The following is a 24,542-nucleotide window of genomic DNA, read 5'->3' as shown; positions in this document are numbered from 1 at the left end:
CCATATCTGATGGCACAGAAGAAGGGAAGCAAAAAGCCAATTTGACTGCAGAGTTCCAAAGAACAGCAAGGAGAGATAAGAAAGCCTTCCTCAGCCATCAATGCAAAGAAATAGAGGAAAACAACAGAATGGGAAAGACTAGAGATCTTGTCAAGAAAACTAGAAATACCAAGGGAATATTTTAGGCAAAGATGGGCTCAATAAAGGACAGAAATAGTAGGGACCTACAGAAGCAGAAGATATTAAGAAGAGGTGGCAAGAATACGCACAAGAACTGTACAAAAAAGATCTTCACAACCCAGATAATCACGATGGTGTGATCACCCACTTAGAGCTAGACATCCTGGAATGGAAGTCAAGTGGGCCTTAGGAAGCATCACTACGAGCAAAACTAATGGAAGGGATGGAATTCCAGTTGAGCTATTTCAAATCCTAAAAGATGATGCTGTCAAAGTGCTGCACTCAATATGTCAGCAAATTTGGAAAACTTGGCAGTGGCCACAGGACTGAAAAAGGTCAGTTTTCATTCCAATCCCAAAGAAAGGCAATGCCAAAGAATGCTCAAACTACCACACAATTGCACTCATCTCACACGCTAGTAAAGGAATGCTCAAAATTCTCCAAGCCAGGCTGCAGCATTACATGAACCGTGAACTTCCAGATGTTCAAGCTGGTTTTAGAAAAGGCAGAGGAACCAGAGATCAAATTGCCAACATCCACTGGATCATAGAAAAAGCAAGAGAGTTCAAAAAAAACATTTATTTCTGCTTTATTGACTATGCCAAAGCCTTTGACTGTGTGGATCACAAGAAACTGTGGAAAATTCTGAAAGAGATGGGAATACCATATCACCTGACCTGCCTCTTGAGAAATCTGTATGCAGGTCAGGAAGCAACAGTTAGAACTGGACACGGAACAATAGACTGGTTCCAAAGAGGAAAAGGAGTATGTCAAAGCTGTACATTGTCACCCTGCTTATTTAACTTATATGCAGAGTACATCATGAAAAACACTGGGCTGGATGAAGCACAAGCTGGCATCAAGATTGCCGGGAGAAATCTCAATAACCACAGATAAGCAGATGACACCACCCTTCTGGCAGAAAGTGAATAAGGACTGAAGAGCCTCTTGACGAAAGTGAAACAGGTGAGTGAAAAAATTGGCTTAAAGCTCAACATTCAGAAAACTAAGATCATGGCATCTGGTCACACCACTTCATGGCAAATAGACGGGGAAACAGTGGCTGACTTTATTTTTCTGGGCTCCAAAATCACTGTAGATGGTGACAGCAGCCATGAAATTAAAAGACACTTACACTTGGAAGGAAAGTTATGACCAACCTAGACAGCGTATTCAAAAGCAGAGACGTTACTTTGCCAACAAAGGTCCGTCTAGTCAAGGCTATGGTTTTTCCAGTAGTCATGTATGGATGTGACAGTTGGACTATAAAGAAAGCTTAGTGCCGAAGAATTGATGTGTTTGAACTATGGTGTTGGAGAAGACTCTTGAGAGTCCCTTGGACTGCAAGGAGATCCAACCAGTCCATCCCTAGGAGATCAGTCCTGGGTGTTCACTGGAAGGACTGATGTTGAAGCTGAAACTCCAATACTTTTGCCACTTCATGCAAAGCGCTGACTCACTGGAAAAGACCCTGATGTTGGGAAAGATTGAGGGCAGGAGGTGAAGGGGACGACAGAGGATGAGATCGTTGGATGGCATCACCAACTCAACGGACATGGGTTTGGGTGGACTCCAGGAGTTGATGATGGACAGGGAGGCCTGGCATGCTACGGTTCATGGTGTTGCAAAGAGGCAGACACGACTGAGCAATTGAACTGAACTGAACTGATGGAACAGAAACTCAGTAGGGCAAGCAAATTTGGAATAACTTTCACAGACATTCTATACTGAACAGAGCAGGGGGTCTAATCCAGAAATCACATATTTCTTATATTCTTATACTGGGGGAAGAAAGGAGTCACATTTTACAGCAGTAGCTACAGACTTCAAGCAGGGAAGGCAGACGAGGCAGAGCTGATCTTCTGTAGTAGTAACCTTTCATCTCAACTTCCAGCTTGTGCTCTGCAGTCTCCAAAGCAAAAATAAAATCCAGGACCAATATTCCAGGGTTTAAAAAAAAGTTCCTACAAGTCAAAACAAAAATCACAATCTCTTTTTGGGCTGTAAGAAAAAACAGTTTTTCCCTGCATTTATATGGGGCAAGAAAAATTCCTAGTTCAACTGAGAAAAAAAATTACTTGGTTATAACAGTGGTATTTACTTTACTTGATATCAATAGGATCTTTACTTGCTTTTAGAGGATCTAGAGGAGAAAAATGTTTAAACATTTAAAGAGGCTTTAAATTAACTACTTTCTCATCCAAGGTAATATATAAAGAGAAAAACCTCAGTTTTACTTAATTTAGTGCTTTGAAAAGGCACAAGAGATAAGATGATATTGATCATTTACAGCATGAAGAGCTAAAATGGGATAGAAAGGCTGAGCAAATTTCTAGTTTTAAGTTCAACAAACTTCATTACATTGAACACATCATAGTGGTAAGACACATAAGGATTAGTGATATGTGTGTGTGTGTGTGTGTGTGTGTGTGTGTGTAGAAGGAAATGGAAGTACAACAAACTTCATTAGATTGAATACATCACAGAGGGAAGATACGTAAGGATCAGTGGGGTGTGTGTGTGTATAGAAGGAAATGGAAGTATAACAAACTTTATTAAACACATCATGGAGGGAAGACACAAGGATTACTGGTGTGTGTGTGTGTGTGTGTGTGTGTGTGTGTGTGTAGAAGGAAATGGCAATCCACTCCAATATTCTTGCTTGGGAAATCCCATGGACAAAGAAGCCCGGCAGGCTATAGTCCATGGGGTCACAAGAGTCAGAGATGACTTGTTTCAACTGGAAGCAAGTAAACAAAATATAAACTTCTCAAGATCCTAGGAAGACTTCCTTTGATTAAAAGATCTGAGGATAAATTTTAGTCATTTTATAATATTCTAAATTTCCATATCACACCACCTATATGCAAAAATTAAAAAAAAAAACAAAAACTTCAAAACCAAATATAAACCATTTTCTGGAAGATCAAGTGACTGTCTCTTGTAACAATGAAGAACTAAACATCTATATAACATGGTTTTGAGAATCTAAACCTTAGTCACCCAAAGATGACTTTACCAACTAGTATTTATAACACTCTAACAAATTATTCCAGAATCTTAATAATTCTTTTTCTTACCAAAAAAATAATTTATTAAAATGATAACCAGAAATAGAAGAGTTAATGCTATCCTATTCTCCCACAACTCCATTTACAAATGTACAGTATCACAAAATACAAAGCTACTTTCTACTATCATTCTGCTACTAAGCATAGTATGTCAAGTTTAAAGGTACAAAATACATTTTGCCTAAAATAAACAATGTAAACAAATTGAAAAGTGCATATAAGAATAAACTAGGCAATATCTAGTAATATTAAAACCCACTGAAAGAAGTGTGTTGGTCCAATAGCAATTGGTGTCCTAGTCCCCACACTATGATCTCAATTTTTTCCCAATATAAAGGTTTCTTGGAGAAAAAGGGTTCCTGATTCCAACTCTGGTGCAGGGAAAGTTCAAGGAAAGCCTGGAACATGTACTGTGCCAGTGAGCTAGTGATATAAAAGAACACTAAAGTAACATCAGGAGGACAAGCAGCCAATTTAAAAGGGCTTCCACCAGTCAAAAGAAGTGGAAATTTTAGCGTAAAAAGAATAATAACTGCAATGGATTGAAAGAAAACATAGAAAAATCCATGATTTCATAGTGATACTCAAAACAGAAAAACAGCTCACTACTCACATAAGGGCACTTGTTATTTTGAAAATTGGTAAATAAACAGGAAAAAAAATCAGGTCTTTATCCTGCCCTTCTTGTAGTAACTATCATTTCAGGAGAAACAAATGGCTGATGAAATAAAATTCTACTCTGTAGAATAATTCCAATTCAGAAATTTGGAAGGAATAAAAGAATCAGAAATATTTTACAACCACTATGGAAACAATGGATGAAGACAATGTACTCCATCAGCAACAATAACAATATGGATTTCTTCGAGCCACTAGGTCTAACTACAAGTTCACAGGAAACGTGGAGGATAGAGGAACATGTTAACACTACAAGGATGCAATCAGCCAAATCCAGATGTGGACTGCTCTAGCAAACTAAGAACTTCAGTTCTCAACAAACAGCAATGCCAAAATTAAAAAAAAAAAAAAAAGAGGAGGGGGGAACGTAAATTAAGAGATACTTAAGAGAGATGTCAACTAAATGCAAAGTGCTTACCGTGCACGTGAATCTTTATTTGAATAGCTCAATGTAAAAAGAGTATTTTTAAGACAATAGGGGAAATTAAATACTGGCTGCTAGATTTTATATGGTATTGAGAAATAATTTTCTTAGGTGTTTAAGACTACAGTGTTTATATCATTAATAAAGGAATTCCCTAATGTAAATTATGGACTTTAGTTAACAATAATGTATCAATACTGTTTCACCAACTGTAACAAACATACTACACTAATGCAAGATGTTAATAACAGAGGAAACTGTAGATGGGGATTCTGAACTTCCACTCAGTTTTTCCTATAAACCTGAAGCAGTTCTAAAAAAGTAAAGTCTACTAATTAGAGAAAAAAAAAGAAAAACTGGAACATGAGCTTCTTCTCCAATCCATTCTTAAAACTGGTCACCTGCAGAGTTTCCACGGTGTTATTATTTCACTTTTTCAATAATATAGATTCTCCCAAATTTTCCTAATGTTTAACATAAACTACCTCTAACATATTCTCATATCATTCTTTTTTTTTTTTTGGTAGGGAATAAGTGACTAAGACTTTCTATGTTCCAATAAATATAAATTAATGCACTCACAAAACCATTAATCATCAACAAAGTTCTTACAAAGCAGTGTCTGGCAAATTTTTATTATTTCCAGCAAAATGCTAAGGCTTTCACACTTTAGGGCCAATGAGAAAGCAATATGGTAGTAATGAGAATTATGCATGAGCTGAGGAAATCTAGAATTGTGAAGTACAGGAAAAGACAGAGAAAAAGGAGAATGGAAGGAATTCAGGAAAAGAAATAATGAGAATTTTGAAAAGGGGGACTGATTTATTAAAAGGAACAAAACTTAGGGTTCAGGCTAAATTCATCACAAAGTATCATTTTATGTTAAAAAGAAATAAATCCTATACCAGTTATCAAAAACTGAACAACAATTTTAAACCAACCAGTCCTATAAAGGGCTAACCTCTGGTTATATACCTTTTCCTTACGCATATAGCCTCCTTTTTATTGGGGTCACTGAGTAAGAAAATCATTATAACAACAGACAGACAGGAACAAGAAGTTCAGCTTCATTAAAAGGTTCTCAAAGGGTCTAGATTCTGAAGCACCTTCAACAAAAAGAAGTTATGAGGCTTAAGTATCCAAAAGGCATGGTTAGAAAGCCAAGAAAAGAAAGCCAAGGGCTGTTCATTGAAATACAGACCAAAAGATGAAAAAAAAAACTATTTTATTTTGGAAAGAGAAAAGTTCTGAGGAACTAAAAACAGGTAAGAAAAACATTTTAGGTAATAGTATGAAAGATGAAATAAGAAGGAAAGGAGAGACTCAGCATCCAAGGATCTCCAATTCACCCATTAAAAGGTACTAAACTGTTCTTTAAGCTTTATTGCATAGAATCCTGAGTAAACCATGGCCAAAATAGGCAGGAGAACTTACTGAAAGGGCTATAAAGCTGTATTCTGCCTCATCTGGAAGCATTTCCTTGGGACCAAGTAGGAGAAAGACAGGTGAAGCAGCACTGTCCAAGCCAAGCTGATACTAACATACTTGCTGATATTAACATAATATGGACTTGGCTGAGAGTAAAACAGATCACTTGGGATCTGTGCAAGCAAGGAAGAGATAGCTCTAGCTGCACCTGTTTGTTCGTATCACTGAGATGCAAACAGCTCAAAATAAACATGGAAGAGCAGAAAAGGTGAGGAAAAGACAGCACCATCCTTTTCTCTATTCTTCCTTCTCTAATCATCTATTTTTTCAAGTAGTTACAATGGGTGCTGATCTATCCACTGTCTTCCTGACTTCCCATGTTTTGGGAAAGCTAAGTTTGGCCTAAAAACAACTATTAAACAGATCTATAACTGTATTAGCATCATACTCTAAAAAAAAAATGAGTCAATTAGTAGAGAAACTTGGGACAATGAGAAAGCTTAAGGCAAAGGGCAGTGATTAAAACAATAGATGCTGCCAGAATACATAATACACATTTCATTAACTTAACAGAAACTAATTTACTAAAATTCCAAACATCAGTGATTCACAAAGACAGCATATTCACCCTAGAGAATACACAGCTGTGAATCTGAGGGTCCTAAGCTACATAGCATTTTGTCCTTGTTATTTCTACCAACTAGTTATTTCTACCAATTACAGCAACTTCCTTTGCTCTGTATGTTAACACTAAATTCCTTTAGACACTAATGAATGTCCCATAGCAATATCAACCCTCTAGAGTTTAATAAGATCATTCAGTGTGCTAATCACACCTCTATTTAATTTTGATCCAGAAAAAAATATTTAAATATCCGTAATATCAGATTATGTCATAAACTGAAAATACAAAGATGAATCAAACTGGCCACGTATTAAGGGTTTTACATCACTAGAATGATGTCAGAAAAAAAGTTACTTATCCTTGTGGTAAAATAATAGAGACTCAAGCAGTAACATGGACCTCAAAAATGATGGCCAGGGCCAGAAAGGAGTTATTTGATGAAATTGAAGCTAATAAAATCAACATGCAACAAATATTATTTTTTATCCACCCTTCAGTGTGATTTGAAAGCAGCTTTCTTAATGTGATTAAATCATGTTTAACATCCAAAAACACAAGAAGAAACAACTCAGAGGTGTTTATGTTTATTTTTTAAAAAGGTAAATTTTACCATAACAAACATTATGTAAACACTTACTAATGCAGAATGTTTCAGGTAATTCACTCCCTCTTATCCTTACTCACCATGAAAAGAAATTCCCAAAATCTAACTATTCTAAGCAATCAGTATGTCTACAATTACTAGCTAGCAATAAAATGTCCAAGAGAAAAATGTTCAGCATGGTTACACTTAGTTGACACCAGAATATTCAACTGATAAAGAATGTAACTTGATGTTCAAAGACAATAATAAATTGTTTGGTATATCATACAAAGCAGCTTACCTTGTAGTTTTTTCAATACAGCAACCTCCATTTTCAGAACTTGCTTTGGTTGTTGAGCTGATTCCACCTTCAGTGCAACATTTTCCCTGGTGAGCATGTCCAAGGCATCGTAAATTTCTCCAAAGCCCCCACCCCCAATCTTCCTCAACTGCATGGGAAATAAAACAGGAACACACACACACACACACAATTAATAGAAGATACAAATTAGAAGTTGATTCATCTCTGATATTTACAAAATAATATATAATTGACTATCCTTATTTTATGCTAAAAGATCTCAATATTGTTAACTGAGTATATGCCAAGAATGAATACTTGGAAATAATGTCAAAATTTTTTCCCACAGATTTGTCCACAAGAAGTACTGAATTTATTTCAGCCACAAACAATTTTAAAATTAGGTCTACAGTCAGCATCAGAAACATCATAAAAGACACAGTTATCTGAAGCTTCACTTCCCACATATAACTCTCAACGACCAGATCTGTTCTAATTCTAAGGCAATCATTTGAAGATGTTTTAAATCCTTAACATTTTTTACCAACTGAAATCTCCTCTGGAACCAGACTGAGACGTGTCTGCGAGGAGGCTGGAGGAGGGACAGGCCACCAGAGCCCAGTTCTCTCAGCACCATTTACCTTCCTCTCAGAGGCACTGAATAGCTACACAGAACACAGCCCTGAAGAGAGGTCCTAGAAAATGGGCCAGCAGCTTGGGGTTAAGGGAACTAGGGACCCCAAGGCATTAAAGAAGTCATTTGGAGGTGGCCCCTCGAATGCTCAAGCTTGCTAGTTGCCACATGGGTAAGAAATAAAAACCATCTAGTTAACTCCTAATCCATAAGACTGTGATAAAAATAAATGATTGTTTTGAGCCTCTAAATTTTGATGCAGTTTGTTACTAGATTGGTCAAAAACTTCACTTGGGTTTTTCCATAAGCTGTAACAGAAAAATCCAAATGAATCTTCTGGCCAACTCAATGAATAACAGATAACCAAAACACCATCCTTAACAATGAGCCTGTCATTTTTTTTTTTTTACTAAGAGGCCACTATGTCACTCAAATTTGGCAGACATGCTCCACATGTATATTGGCTCTCATTGTCAGGACAGAGCAACTATGCCAGGCATAGCTGCATATGTCACCTTTTGATATGTCTAATGGAGAACAGCCAACCTTTACCACAGCACTTAACACAAAGCTCTCACCAAAGCACACACGTGCCTGACTTAAAGATTACCAACTGCTGGAATCTCCCTGCACCAGCCACGATGATGACAAGGTTCTTTCCTGTTTACTCAAGAAAAATTTCAAAGTCTACTGCTTTGCCTAATAAGTAAGACACCGTACCATAAAAACAAAATTTTTATTTCTAGAAGAATAATCTTCTTTTTGCAAGCTGTTGACAGACTATGGAAACAACTGAATAGCTTGGCTAAACTTGCCAGTGGAACAAAACTTTGGTTAACAGAAGACCAGGTAGCAATAAAACATTTTTAAATATATCTAAAAGAAAAATAGCTTCTTTACTGGAAGAAAGAGAGCAGATTCCAAGTCCAGGGCAAGGAAGCCATCAAAAGACTATAAGAATCATGTTAAAAAGACTCAGGAGACAACTTGAAGGAAATCCTTTTAGTCAAATGAGACAATTTGAACATCAATAGCAATGATAACTACAACAGACTGAAACACATGAAATATGCTTAAATCCATGAATTCTTAATTATAATTTTTTAAATTCCATTAGTCACTTTGAAAAGATGCTCACTTCAGGGTCTCCCTTGTGGCTCAGAGGTTAGAGCATCTGCCTGCAATGCGGGAGACCTGGGTTCGATCCCTGGATCGGGAAGATCCCCTGGAGAAGGAAATGGCAACCAACTCCAGTATTCTTGCCTGGAGAATCCCATGGATGGAGGAGCCTGGTGGGCTACAGTCCACGGGGTCGCAAAGAGTCGGACACCACAGCAACTTCACTTTCACTTTCAGTTCAGTTCAGTCACTCAGTCATGTCCGACTCTTTGTGACCCCATGGACTACAACACGCCAGGCCTCCTTGTCCATCACCAACTCCCAGAGTTTACTCAAACTCACGTCCATTGAGTCGGTGATGCCATCCAACCATCTTTTCCTCTGTCGTCCCCTTCTCCTCCCGCCCTCAATCCTTCCCAGCATCAGGGTCTTATCAAATGAGTCAGTTCTTCACATCAAGTGCCCAAAGTATTGGAGTTTCAGGTTCAGCATCAGTCCTTCCAATGAATATTCAGGACTGATTTCCTTTCGGACGGACTGGTTGGATCTCCTTACAGTCCAAGGACCTCTCAAGAGTCTTCTCCAACACCACAGTTCAAAAGCATCACTTCTTTGGCGCTCAGCTTTCTTTATAGTTCAACTCTCACATCCATACAAGACTACTGGAAAAACCATAGCTTTTGACTAGACGGACCTTTGTCAGCAAAGTCATGTCTCTGCTTTTCAATACATTGTCTAGGTTTGTCATAGGTTTTTTTCCAAGGAGCAAACGTCTTTTAATTTCATGTATGAAGTCACCATCTGCAGTAATTTTGGAGTCCAGAAAAATTAAGTCTTTCACTTTTTCCATTGTTTCCCCATCTATTTGCCACGAAGTGATGGGACCAGATGCCATGATCTTAGTTTTCTGAATGTTGAGTTTTAAGCCAACTTTTTCACTCTCCTCTTTCACTTTCATCAAGAGGCTCTTCGCTATCTGCCATAAGGGTAGTGTCATCTGCATATCTGAAGTTATTGATACTTCTCCCGGCAATCATGATTCCAGCTTTGCTTCTTCCAGCTCAGCATTTCTCATGATGTACTATGCATGTAAGTTAAATAAGCAGGGTGACAATACACAGCCTTGACATACTCCTTTTCCTATTTGGAACCAGTCTGTTGTTCCATGTCCAGTTCTAACTGTTGCTTCTTGACCTGCATACAGATTTCTCAGGAGGCAGGTCAGGTGGTCTGGTATTCCCATCTCTTTCAGAATTTTCCAGTTTGTTGTGATCCACACAGTCAAAGGCTTTGGCATAGTCAATAAAGCAGTATATGTTTTTCTGAAACTCTCTTTTTTTTTCATGATCCGATGGATGTTGGCAATTTGATCTCTGGTTCCTCCCTTTTCTAAATCCAGCTTGAACATCTGGAAGTTCATGGTTCACATACTGCTGCAGCCTGGCTTGGAGAATTTTGAGTATTACTTTACTAGCATGTGCGATAAGTGCAACTGTGCAGCAGTTTGAGCATTCTTTGGCATTGCCTTTCTTTGGGATTAGAATGAAAGCTGACCTTTTCCAGTCCTGTGGCCACTGCTGAGTTTTCCAAATTTGTTGGCATATTGAGTGCAGCACTTTCACAGCATCATCCTTTAGGATTTCAAATAGCTCAACTGGAATTCCATCCCCTCCACTAGCTTTGTTCCTAGTGATGCTTCCTAAGGCCCACTTGACTTCCCATTCCAGGATGTCTGGCTGTAGGCTGGTGATCACACCATCGTGATTATCTGGGTCATGAAGATCTTTTTTGTACAGTTCTTATGTGTATTCTTGCCACCTCTTCTTAATATCTTCTGCTTCTGTTAGGTCTATACTATTTCTGTCCTTTACTGAGCCCATCTTTGCATGAAATATTCCCTTGGTATCTATAATTTTCTTGAAGACATCTCTTGTCTTTCCCATTCTATTGTTTTTCTCTATTTCTTTGCATTGATCACTGAGGAAGGCTTTCTTATCTCTCCTTGCTATTCTTTGGAACTCTGCATTCAAATAGGTGTATCTTTCCTTTTCTCCCATGCCTTTCGCTTTTCTTTTCATAGCTGTTTGCAAGGCCTCCTCAGACAACCATTTTGCCTTTTTGCATTTCTTTTCCTTGGTGATGGTCTTGATCAGTGCCTCCTGTACAATATCACCAACCTCCATCCATAGTTCTTCAAGCACTCTATCTATCAGATCTAATCCCTTTAATCAACTTGTCACTTCAAATGTCATAAGGGATTTGATTTAGGTCATACCTAAATGGTTTGGCGGTTTTCCTTATTTTCTTCAATTTAAGTCTGAATTTGGCAATAAGGAGTCATGATCTGAGCCACAGTCAGCTCCCAGTCTTCTTTTTGCTGACTATATAGAGCTTCTCTCTCTTTGGCTGCAAAGAATATAATCAATCTGTTTTCAATGTTGACCATCTGATGATGTCCATGTATAGAGTCTTCTCTTGTGTTGTTGGAAGACGGTGTTTGCTATGACCAGTGCATTCTCTTGGCAAAACTCTGTTAGCTTTTGCCCTGCTTCATTCTGTACTCCAAGCCCAAATTTGCCCATTACTTCAGGTACTTCTTGACTTCCTACTGTTGCACTCCAGTCCCCTATAATGAAAAGGACATCCTTTTTGGGTATTAGTTTTAGGAGGTCTTGTAGGTCTTCATAGAACTGTTCAAATTCAGCTTCCTCAGCATTACTGGTCAGAGCATAGACTTGGATTACTGTGACACTGAATGGTTTTCCTTGGAAATGAACAGAGATCGTTCTGTTGTTTTTGAGATTGCATCCAAAAGACTGGACTCTTTTGCTAACTATGATGGCTACTCCGTTCTTCCCCCAGTAGTAGATATAGTGGTCATCTGAGTTAAATTCACCCATTCCAGTCCATTTTAGTTCACTGATTCCTAAAATGTCGATGTTCACTCTTGCCATCTCCTGTTTGACCACTTCCAATTTGCCTTGATTCATGGATCTAACATTCCAGGTTCCTATACAATATTACTCTTTATAGCATCGGAGTTTACTTCCGTCACCAGTCACAATCACAACTGAGTGTTGTTTTTGCTTTGGCTCTGTCTCTTCATTCTTTTTGGATTTATTTCTCCACTGATCTCCGGTAGCATATTGGGCACCTACCAACCTAGGGAATTCATCTTTCAGTGTCCTATCTTTTTGCCTTTTCATACTGTTCTTGGGGTTCTCAAAGAAAGAATACTGAAGTGGTTTGCCATTCCCTTCTCCAGCGAACCATGTTTTGTCAGAATTCTCCACCATGACCCGTCCATATGGGTGGCCCTACACGGTATGGCTCATAGTTTCACTGAATTAGACAAGGCTGTGGTTGATGTGATCAGACTGGTTAGTTTTCTGTGACCTCCTCAGGAGACATCCAAACACAGTTATGCCTCAGTCTCTGTGGGGCCTCTGGGTCCCGGTGCACACAAGGTATGTTTGCACCCTCTAAGCATCTCTGGCGGGTATGGGGTTTGATTCTCATTAGCATCAGAAGATGCTAGGGAACCAATTTATTACTTTGAAAAGTGGTAAATTTAAAAAAGAATCAAGCATTTATCCTGTATTCCTAGTCAAACTGTATCTCAGGGTAATCAAATAGTTAATGATGCAAAATTTCTCTTCATAGATGTACTTCAACTAATGAATGAAGGAATGACAGAATATCACCAATCTGCCATCCCTTTGAATTAACAGACCTAGACAATGATGATCAGTAGTGTTAACAAAATGATGGGCAATAAGACATTATGTGCCTCCCATCCAAAGTTAACAGTACCCTTTATGGGCAGGGGGGGAAGCCCCTACCTCAATAAACAAACCTGAAGTCAGATCTAATCAAGCCTCTCTATATAACTAACAGTTTACATAAAATACACAAGACAGAGAATCATATTAACACCATGTGGAAACAATAGAAAAAACCCAAACTATGGAAGATTCTACAGGCAAATAACCTAGTTTCTTCAAAAAATAAACTGCAAGAAAAAAAAAGATAAAAAGGAACTTAGAAATTAAAGGAAACTTAAGTATATCAAACAACTGAAATATCCAGACTTCACCTGGATGTGATTCAACTGTTAAAAAAACTTTACAAAACAATTAGGAAAATGTGAAAGTTGGAAGGATATCTAATGATATTAATGACACTGCTTTCCTGAATGTGATGATTACATTTTACGTGCATAGAGAAAAGTAAGGTAAAAGATTTCCTTCAAAATATTTTGGGAGAGATCTGTTTTTAATGTTTAAAAACAACTGGGAAGTGAGATCATGCTTCCTGGGGTGAAAGGTTAGCAGAAGTGCCCTTTCTTGCTTTCTGCTGTAGTCCCGAGTGGTAGCTGCCTAAATGGGCAAGTTCATGAAACCTGGGAAGGTGGTGCTGGTCCTGGCCTGTCGCTACTCCGGACGCAAAGCGGTCGTCGTGAAGAATATTGATGATGGCACCTCAGACTGACCCTACAGTCATGCTCTGGTGGCTGGAATTGATCGCTATCCCTGCAAAGTGAGAGCTTCCATGGGCAAGAAGAAAATCACCAAGAGGTCAAAGTTCAAGTCTTTTGTGAAAGTTTATAATTATAGTCACCTCATTACGACAAGGTACTCTCCGAATATCCCCTTGGACAAAACTGTTGTCAACAAGGATGTCTTCAGAGATCCGCTCTCAAACGCAGGGCTCCATGAGAGGCAAAGGTCATGTTTGAGGAGAGACACAAACAACACTGGCAAGAACAAATGGTTCTTCCAGAAGCTGCGGTTTTAGGTCTGTCCCAGTCATTAAAAATATTAAAAAAAAAAAACCCAAAAACTGGACTCTGTGATGATCTTTTACTTTTATCTAGTTTGTTTCAGTTTTTCTATTTTATATTCAGTGCTCCCATTTCATTTGGTATGTTTTCCCATTTCTCCATCACTCCCTGTTTTTTTTGATGTTCTTTCTCAAGCAAAGTATAGTAGAAAAGCTTTTGTATATACATATATAAATCTCTATATATAGAGTATGTATAATACATATATTTTAGAAGACTTATGAATTTCTGCCTAGCTAAAAAATTCATGACATTTTGATTCCACTTGTCTGACTCAGTATGATAGAATGCTAGATTTCTAATTTATATTCACTTAAAATTTTGATATAGTTCCATATATTTTGGCATCTAGTATTACTGCTAGAAGTCTAGAAAGTTTATTATCTTAGTGCTAAAAAATGTGAATGAGGCTTGAAACTTCTGATCTAATTCTGAGAATATTAAGAAATATTATGCTGTTAAAAAAACACAGGAAGTTAACAAGTGATACAGTATTATTAACTAAAGTACAGATTTTGTTCAAATCTTCACAAAATTTTATGCTCGTGTCCATTATTTGTTTTCATACCTTATTTAAGACTCCACATTATATTTAACTGCATTTAGCAGCTTCAGCTGCATGCAACAGATTCTGGTAAATTGTTTTTTCATTTTTATTCTATTACAAATATTTCTAATTTTCCATGTTACAGGTTCTTAGATATACCCCTCATTTAAAAGTGGATATTTAATTTCCAAATACATGGGATTTTTAAAAGTATCTTTGATATTAATTTCTCATTTAAATGCTTTCTTCTCTGCTATCACCTTCTATGTTTTTCAGTCTTCTAACTTTATTGAGGCTTTCAAAGGCTAAGTTAAAGTGCTCTCTTGGTAAACGTCACACTGTACTTGAAAATATGTGGGTTATTTTCAAATATCTCTTGATAGTGATCACTATCAAAAATAAATCCACAGAAATAAGATAACAGATTCTATATGATTTCTATACCTTTAAGACCATGAAATTTCTGCACCTGATCTTAAGTCTCTGGCTATGTTCCAGTGTTTCCTAGTTTATAGTCAATGGGAACTTCAACAGAATTTGTATCCAACTGTTGTGTGAAAACTGTATAAATCTTAATTGTGTCGAATTGGTTTATAGTGTTTTTAAGGTATACTATATTCTACTTCTCTGTACAGTCATCCTATTAATTTCTGAGAGTTTGATATTGAAACTCCAACTAAGAATCTTAATTTATCTACTTAAAACAAATGACTGTAATATACACTGGGACCATATGTAACTTTGCTCTGTATTTTCCACGTCTCCTGTAAATGTGTTATCATATTTTCATAATTAAAAAAATAAGAAAGAACAATTTAAAAATATTTTAGGAGAGAGGTTAAAGAGATGAAGCAAAACTGACTATCAATCTATAACTGTTTAAGCTGAGGCATGGGTACCTGGAGGTTCTTTATAACAGTCATGCTATTTTAACATACACTTAACAATCTTCCTTAATAAAATGTTAAAAAATAAAAAGGGCATTACACTGAAGTTTTTTCAATTGTTCTTTCCCTAAGTATACTTTTATTTACCTTACTCAATAGTAGCTATTAGAGGTTAGGAAAATTTATTACTATAAGGAGCAAGATGCTGGGAGGGATTGGGGGCAGGAGGAGAAGGGGATGACAGAGGATGAGATGGCTGGATGGCATCACTGACTCGATGGACATGAATCTGAGTGAACTCCGGGAGTTGGTGATGGACAGGGAGGCCTGGCGTGCTGCGATTCATGGGGTCGCAAAGAGTCGGACACGACTGAGCGACTGAACTGAACTGAACTGAAGGAGCAAGAAGAACAATTAGGGTATAAACAAAACCTAATCATAGGAAAAGAAACAAAAGTAACTGCTTTAGGCATATAAGCAATATATGTATTATTTCCTAATGAAATATTACTTTTATCAAGATACCAAAGCCTCCTCCTTCCCCCTACACCACCCATCTCTTTTCCTGATGTATACTTACTACTTTCCATCTTTCTTTGACCAGGATTCCAACACTGAGGATATCCGGCTGCTCTCCTCCTCCACTCATTGCAATTCACTGATGTGGCAGAATGGCTACACAGGCATCCGGCTCCCAAGGGTGGTTTCCATTTAACCTGAAACAAAAGAAACAGGAGCAGCATATCAGGACTAACTAATTAACACAAACATTCCAGCACCCAGAAGTACTACTAATTCTATACATTAATTCGGTTGCTTGGCTGGAAAGGGAGAAATCCCAAATCTCGCTTCTAAAATCTGTTTAGTGCATATAAAAAAGTGCTTACCTTTCCATTACAGAGCCCAGTGAAATAACCAAACATTAAAGAGGCATTATATTGAAAGTGAAGTCACTCAGTCCTGTCAGACTCTTTGTTGGTACAAAAGTAATTCTAATTTCAGACCATGAATTTTAAATCATTATATCTAGGTTCAAACACATTTTTCTTAATCAGAATAGGATCCATTACAATCAACACATTTTTGTCAATGGGAAATAAGTTGGTTTATTCCTGTAGTGTAAAAATCTGTGCTTCAGGAATCAACAAACTCTTGGAAAGCATTTTCTGCCTCCTACTGGCTGTGGAAGCATTTTCCCTGTAAAAAGTTGTCGAGAACTTTGAAGAAGCTGAAGTCCGTTGCCACTGGTGAGAGGTCAGGTGAAGATGGCAGATAAGGCAAACCTTCGTAGCCCAATTTGTTCAAATTTTGAAGCGTTGATTTTGCAACGTGCAGTCAGGCATCATCATGGAGAAGAACGGGGCCCATTCTGTTGACCAATACTGGCTGTAGGTGTTGCAGTTTTCGGTGCATCTCCTCAGTTTGTTGAACATACTTCTCAGATATAATGGCTTCGCTGGAATTCAGAAAGCTGTAGTGGATCAGAAACAAGCAGCAGACACCGAACAATGACCATGACCTTTCTGTGGTGCAAGTTTGGCTTTGGGAAGTGCTTTGGAGTTTCTTGCACCAACCACCAAGCTGGCTGTAGTATAAAACCCACTATTCATCACACGTCACAATTCAATTGAAAAACAGTTCATGTTGTCGTGTAGAATAAAAGAACAGAGACACTGTAAAATGACAATTTTTTTGATTTGCAGTCAGCTCATGAACGTGAGACACCCACTCATTGAGCTTTTTCACCATTCCAATTTGCTTCAAATGCCAAATGACCATAGAATGGTCAAATGCTGAGTACTTCAGCAACTTCTTGCTTAATTTTAAGAGGATCAGTTCTGATGATGGCTCTCAATTTATTGACGTCAACTTCCGATGTCCAGTCACTATGTCCTCATCTTCAAGGCTCTCGTCTCCTTTGCAAAATTTCTTGAACCACCACTGTACAGTCATTAGCAGTTGCTAGGTCAAATGTGTTGTTGATGTTGTGAGCTGCTACCCTGCTCTATGACTCATTTTGAACACAAATTAAAAAAGAGCTCAAATTCACATTTTGTCTAACATCATTTATAGAGTCTAAAATAAATATAAAATAAACACCAAATAATAAATCATTTAACTCTCTTAAATTGAAGAAAGTGGGGAAAACCACTAAACCATTCAGGAATGACCTAAATCAAATCCCTTATGATTATACAGTAGAAGTGAGAAATAGATTTAAGGGACTAGTTCCGATTGACAGAGTGCCTGATGAACTATGGACAGAGGTTCATGACATTGTACAGGAGACAGGGATCAAGACCATCCCCAGGAAAAAGAAATGCAAAAAAGGAAAATGGCTGTCTGGGGAGGCCTTACAAATAGCTGTGGAAAGAAGAGAAGTGAAAAGCAAAGGAGAAAAGGAAAGACATTCCCATTTGAATGAAGAGTTTCAAAAAATAGCAAGAAGAGATAAGAAAGCCTTTCTCAGCCATCAATGCAAAGAAATAGAGGAAAAGAACAGAATGGGAAAGACTAGAGATCTCTTTAAGAAAATTAGAGATATCAAGGGAACATTTCATGCAAAGACAGGCACAATAAAGGACAGAAATGGTATGGACCTAACAGAAGCAGAAGATATTAAGAAGAGGTGACAAGAATACACATAAGAACTGTACAAAAAAGATCTTCACGACCCAGATAATCATGATGGTGTGATCACTCATCTAGAGCTAGACATCCTGGAATGTGAAGTCAAGTGGGCCTTAGGAAGCATCACTACGAACAAAGCTAATGGAGGGGATGGAATCCCAGTTGAGCTATTTCAAATTCTAAAAGATGATGCTGTGAAAGTACTGCACTCAATATGCCAGCAAATTTGGAAAACTCAGCAGTGGCCACAGGACTGGAAAAGGTCAGTTTTCATTCCGATCTCAAAGAAATGTAATGCCAAAGAATGCTCAAGTTACTGCACAATTGCACTCATCTTACAATTGCAGTAAAGTAATGCTCAAAATTCTCCAAGCCAGGCTGCAGCAATACATGAACCGTGAACTTCCAGATGTTCAAGCTGGTTTTAGAAAAGGCAGAGGAACCAGAGATCAAATTGCCAACATCCACTGGATGATGGAAAACGCAACAGAGTTCCAGAAAAACATCTATTTCTGCTTTATTGACTGTGCCAAAGCCTTTGACTGTGTGGATCACAAGAAACTGTGGGAAATTCTGAAAGAGATGGGAATACCAGACCACCTGACCTGCCTCTTGAAAAATCTGTATACAGGTCAGGAAGCAACAGTTAGAACTGGACATGGAACAACAGACTGGTTCCAAATAGGAAAAGGAGTACGTCAAGGCTGTATACTGTCACCCTGCTTATCTAACTTATATGCAGAGTATATCATAAGAAACACTGGGCTGGATGAAGCACGAGCTGGAATCAAGATTTCCGGGAGAAATATCAATAACCTCAGATACGTAGATGACACCACCCTTATGGCAGAAAGTGAAGAGGAACTAAAGAGTCTCTTGATGAAAGTGAAAGAGGAGAGTGAAAAAGTTGGCTTAAGCTCAAGATTCAGAAAACTAAGATCCTGGCATCTGGTCCCATCACTTCATGGGAAATAGATGGGGAAACAGTGGCTGACTTTTATTTTTCTGGGCTCCAAAATCACTGCAGATGGTGACTGTAGCCACGAAATTAAAAGACACTTACTCCTTGGAAGAAAAGTTATGACCAACCTAGATAGCACATTCAAAAGCAGAGACATTACTTTGCCAACAAAGGTCCGTCTAGTCAAGGCTATGGTTTTTCCAGTAATCATGTATGGCTGTGAGAGTTGGGACTATAAAGAAAGCTGAGTGCCGAAGAATTGATGCTTTTGAACTGTGGTGTTGGAGAAGATTCTTGAGAGTCCCTTAGACTGCAAGGAGATCCAACCAGTCCATCCTAAAAGAGATCAGTCCTGGGTGTTTACTGGAAGGTCTGATGTTGAAGCTGAAACTCCAAAACTTTGGCCACATGATGCGAAGAGCTGATTCATTTGAAAAGACCTTGATGCTGGGAAAGATTGAGGGCAGGAGGAGAAGGGGATGACAGAGGATGAGATGGTTGGATGGCATCACCGACTCAATGGACATGAGTTTGGGTGGGCTCTGGGATTTGGTGTTGGACAGGGAGGGCTGGCGTGCTGCAGCTCATGGAGGCACTAAGAGTTGGACAGGACTGAACTACTGAACTGAACTGAATAAATCATTAGCAAAAAACATAATGTAAGAAATGCACATTAAAATGAGGTATAGCATAATTACATTTAAGAAGGCATCTCAAAATCAAACAACAAAGATCAACAATGCAAAACCGCAATTACTTTTGCACCATGCTAATACTGTTGAGAGTCCCTTAGACAGCAAGGAGATCCAATCAGCCAATCCTACAGGAAATTAATCCTGAATATTCATTGGAAGGACTGATGTTGAAGCTGAAGCTCCAATACTCTGGCCATCTGATGTGAAGAGCTGACTCACTGGAAAAGACCCTGATGCTGGGAAAGATTGAGGGTGGGAGAAGAAGCGGATGACAAAGGTGAGATGGTTGGATGGCATCACTGACTTGATGGACATGAGTTTGAGTAAGACCTGGGAGTTGGTAATGGACAGCGAAGCCTGGAGTGCTGCAGCCCATGGGGTTGCAAAGAGTCAGACATGACTGAGCGACTGAACTGAATATTACTACACAAATATAACTTACAATAACTGAGATTACTAGACTATAGGGCAAGCATGGTGTTCATGGCAGTTGACTCAGACTACTACCCTTAGTCCAACCTTTTACTAAGAAAAAAATACCTAATTTACAACAGCTTACAGTTTAATAAGTTGAAAGATAGATCTTAACATCACCAGAGCTAATAAAATTTTAATATTAATAATGCACTTAAAATGCATAGGAAATAAACATGAGCCACAGAAAAGGGCTATTTATTAAACCCAATGCCAAAATACAGTCTAGTAAAACTACTGAATTTCAATTGGGAAAAAAAATTCACTGGACACAGGTGCAGAAAGTCCAAATTACACATAAGGGGGGAAAATCAGGCTGAGAACAGACATCAGCACAAACAGCTTATTACATATTTAAGTATCCAAGGAAATGTGAGCCAAGCATGGTCTACCCTGCCAAAGTAAACTTCAAGGCTAAGGGAAGCAGTTATGAACACAGAGAACCCAAATAATATTGTTCCTAAGAAATGCCGCTAGGAATCAACTACATAACAAGTATCAGACAGATTACGGTAGAAGATTTGACATAAGCATTGACCTGAGAAGACCTAAAATCAATGATAACCCAGTAGCAATAAGAACCCCTGCCTTCAGATTGTGAACTCTAAACATCATATCCCACTGAAAGAAATCAGGGCTCCTTGGAAAAATGGCTTATTCTAGGTCTGGCACAGGAAATTATGCACAATCAACCTGGTGCATCTCATCAAATAAGAAAGCAAAAATGTTAACACCACCAGTATTAGCAAATCAAAAGGAAAACAGAGACAAGGGAAGGAATTCTCATTTGTCAAAAATGAAACAATTTGAGCATATACAAGAATACAATGATTGAAAAACATCAAAAATATAAATATAAATATATATATATATACACACACATACACCCATGAGTTCACAATGACACTCAAAAAAGAAAAAAGAATATTAGAGGTCGATTTTCAAGATTGTGTGGGAACAACTCGTTATTCTAATAATTGGCAAATAAACAGAATAAAACATTTATCCTGCCTTTCTAGTATGAACAGTATTTTGGGGAGGCAAAAAGATGATGAGGGTGACTTTTCCTTAGAGAACAGTCACAGCTAATAAATGCAAGGGAACTTATAGATTTAGAAAATAACCATTTTCCAATCCCTTTTGTTACATAATGAATCTAGACAATGACCATCAATGGCTGCTAAAGCCATAATGTAAAAAGTGGATGGAGAACTTTAATATGGAAGGATCAAGCTGAACTCACTGGTCAACCTTAACATCATTAAAAGCCAGGACAATGAAACAAAAAGTGCTTCCTGACAGATGCAACAAAATTTTCTCAGTATCACCTATGAAGTCTCTTGCCTTGAAACAAACAAACAAACAAACAAAAATACCCTTAAATCTAGTCAAACTTTTAGATTTGATTATAAGTTTACAAAAATAAGAGTGATCGAGGTACATGTTAAATGACAACATGAAGATACAATGAGCTAAATCCATGATGACGGAGATCCTAAAGAACAAAATGGCCCATATAAATGACATAATGACCCAAAACAAATGGCATGGAAAATAATAAAGCTTTACACTGCACACTTAAGAAATAAGATATATATATCAACCTAAAGCAGCAACTAGCAATTTGACCACCTCATGTGAAGAGTTGACTCATTGGAAAAGACCTTGATGCTGGGGGGGAATTGGGGGCAGGAGGAGAAGGGGACAACAGAAGATGAGATGGCTGGATGGCATCACTGACTCGATGGACATGAGTTTGAGTGACCTCCAGGAGTTGGTGATGGACAGGGAGGCCTGGCGTGCTGCGATTCATGGGGTCGCAAAGAGTCAGACACGACTGAGCGACTTAACTGAACTGAACTGAAGCATGTACTGAGTAAGCAACAATTGGTAATTTTGTAGGGTGTAATAATAGTAGAGTAGTTATGTTTATAAAGTCTTTCTCTGTAAGAGATACATAAACTACCAGTGCAAAAAGTGATAAAAGGTCTTGAAAGTGAAAAAGTCCGACTCTTTGAGACCCCGTGGACTGTAGTCCAATAGGCTCCTCTGTGTCCATGGAATTCTCCAGGGAAGAATACTTGAGTGGGTACCCATTTCCCTTCTCCAGGGGATCTTCTCAACCCAGGGATCAAACCTGAGTCTCCTGCATGGCATGCAGATTCTTTACCATCTGAGCCACGAGGGAAACAAAGTGATAAAAGCTCTCAGATTTGCCTTAAAACACTCTAAGGGGAAAGGAGTTGTACAGGGGACAGAGGATCAAATGACATAAAAATAATAGCATTTTCATAAACTTTGTGTGATGGGTACATGTAAATCCATTATACTATTTCTCAGTATATCTGCCATATTATATATTAAAAGTAAAAAACAAAAGATGCACAGATTAAAAAGATCTAGAATTCATTTTAACAAATGGAGCTGAGACAAGTACATACTCACATGCAAGAAGAATGAATTTGTACCCTTACCTAACATCATACATAAAAGTTAACTCAAAATGGATCAAAGACCTAAATATAGATGCTAACACTATAAAACTCTTGGAAGAAAACACTGGCAGAAGTCTTCACTGGCCTTGGATTAAGCAATGATTTCTTAGATATGACACCTAAAGCACAACAAACTGAAGAAAATAGATAAATTGGAATCCATCAAAATTTTTAAAATTTTATATGCCAAAAGACAACCTATGAAATTGTGGGAAATAACTGCAAACTATATATCTAATATGTGGCTAGTACCCAGAATATATAAAGAATAATTCAACAAAATGAAAGTCAATAATTCAATTTAAAACCAGGCAAAAGGCCTGAATAAATATTTCTCCAAAAATATATACAAATAGCCAAAAAGCACATGAAAAAAAATTGCTCAAAATCTCTATAATCATTACAAAACTATAAGTCAAAACCACATGAAAAATTGCCTCATATCCACTACAATGGCTACCATTAAAGGAAAGTATCAAGTGGTGACAAGGATGTGGAGAAACTGGAACACTTGCACACTGTGAGTGAGGATATAAAATGATGCAGCCACTATGAAAAATAGTTTGGGAGTTGTTAAAAAATTAAGCAGTCAATTCCCATATGATTTAGCAATTCCACTTCAGGGTATATACCCCAAAAATTGAAAGCAAGGACTCAGACAAATATATTTGTGCACTCAAGCCCATAGCAGCATTATTCACAATAGCCATAGGGTGGAAGCAGCCCACACATCCATCTACAGATGTATGGATAAAGAAAATGTGTAGTAAACATACAATCTGAAGGGGATCAGCCCTGGGATTTCTTTGGAAGGAATGATGCTAAAGCTGAAACTCCAGTACTTTGGCCACCTCATGCGAAGAGTTGACTCATTGGAAAAGACTCTGATGCTGGGAGGGATTGGGGGCAGGAGGAGAAGGGGACGACAGAGGATGAGATGGCTGGCTGGCATCACTGACCCGATGGACGTGAGTTTGAGTGAACTCCAGGAGTTGGTGATGGACAGGGAGGCGTGGCGTGCTTCGGTCCATAGGCTCACAAAGAGTCGTACATGACTGAGCGACTGAACTGAACTGAACTGAACGAGACAATCACAATGAAAAGACAGAATGGTAAAGAGACCTATACGACAGTGATTAGGCTTCTGTACTCTACTTGAAGTGGTGATATAATAATTCTAGTAGATTGTGGAAATTAAGTAGGTATATTGAAACCCTAGAAGAACCATTAAAAAAAAACTATGTAAAAAAGATATAACAAAAAGCAAAAGAGATGAAATATACAGTGGAAAACCAAAACATGTTAGGATAATTCAAAAAAAGCTAAGAAAGGAGAAACAGGAGAACAAAAACAGAGACCACAAACATAAGACAAAAATAATAAAATGCTTAGGGCTAAACTCAAATATACCTGTAATTACCTTAAATAGAAATGGCCTAAACACACAACTGAAAAGACAGAGATTATGAAGATGAGTATGATTTCTACAAGAAACTTACTTCAAAAATAACAGAAAACTTAGGCTAAAAACAAACATATGCTCATTTTTGCTCCAGTTCTCTTTACCCTCTATACAGTTCAGTCTTGACACATTAGCATGCATCAGCAAAATTTTGGTGACATTTTTGTAGCCTGGCAGAATAGATTAACTTACAGCTATTTCACTTCAAAATATATTGAACATGACTTCATATTAAGGCAGCAGTAGCTACAACATGGTAATACATCACTAACTTTAACCACATAAAAATGTAATGTACCGGTTTCCAGAATTTCCAGTATGGGACCTCCTGTTCAAATATAATTTAATGTAACAAAATAGAATTTAGAAGTAAGGCTGTCTATTTGATATTCAACTGTTTACTACATCTTTAAAATTCTTCTCTGTCAGTCTATATTGGTTTTTAAATTATTATTATATTTCAATTTCTTTGAGAACTTTTGAGTTTCATGAGTTTTGCTTTTA

General features: G+C 37.8%; 1 protein-coding gene and 1 pseudogene across 2 annotated transcripts in view; one reads left to right on the top strand and one right to left on the bottom strand.

Annotated features, from left to right (window-relative positions):
- The window catches only part of TTBK2 (tau tubulin kinase 2), a 123,417-nt gene that overhangs the window by 78,992 nt on the left and 19,883 nt on the right, over positions 1-24,542 (bottom strand). Inside the window, exons 2-3 of one of the 2 annotated variants that reach the window (XM_018054383.1) lie at positions 15,901-16,036; positions 7,291-7,438 (exon numbers count right to left, since the gene is read on the bottom strand). In XM_018054383.1, coding sequence (XP_017909872.1) covers positions 7,291-7,438; positions 15,901-15,969 — 217 coding nt within the window. In that variant the 5' untranslated portion in view covers positions 15,970-16,036. Of the gene's footprint in view, positions 1-7,290; positions 7,439-15,900; positions 16,037-24,542 lie in introns of those variants that run through there. The other variant, XM_018054384.1, reaches the window with a different exon arrangement.
- Positions 13,273-13,874, top strand: LOC102169012 (annotated as a pseudogene).

Source organism: Capra hircus, chromosome 10 (assembly GCF_001704415.2).
Source record: "Capra hircus breed San Clemente chromosome 10, ASM170441v1, whole genome shotgun sequence".
NCBI lineage: Eukaryota > Metazoa > Chordata > Mammalia > Artiodactyla > Bovidae > Capra > Capra hircus.
Note: the sequence above shows the minus strand (reverse complement) of the source record. Positions and strands in the feature narration are given on the sequence as shown.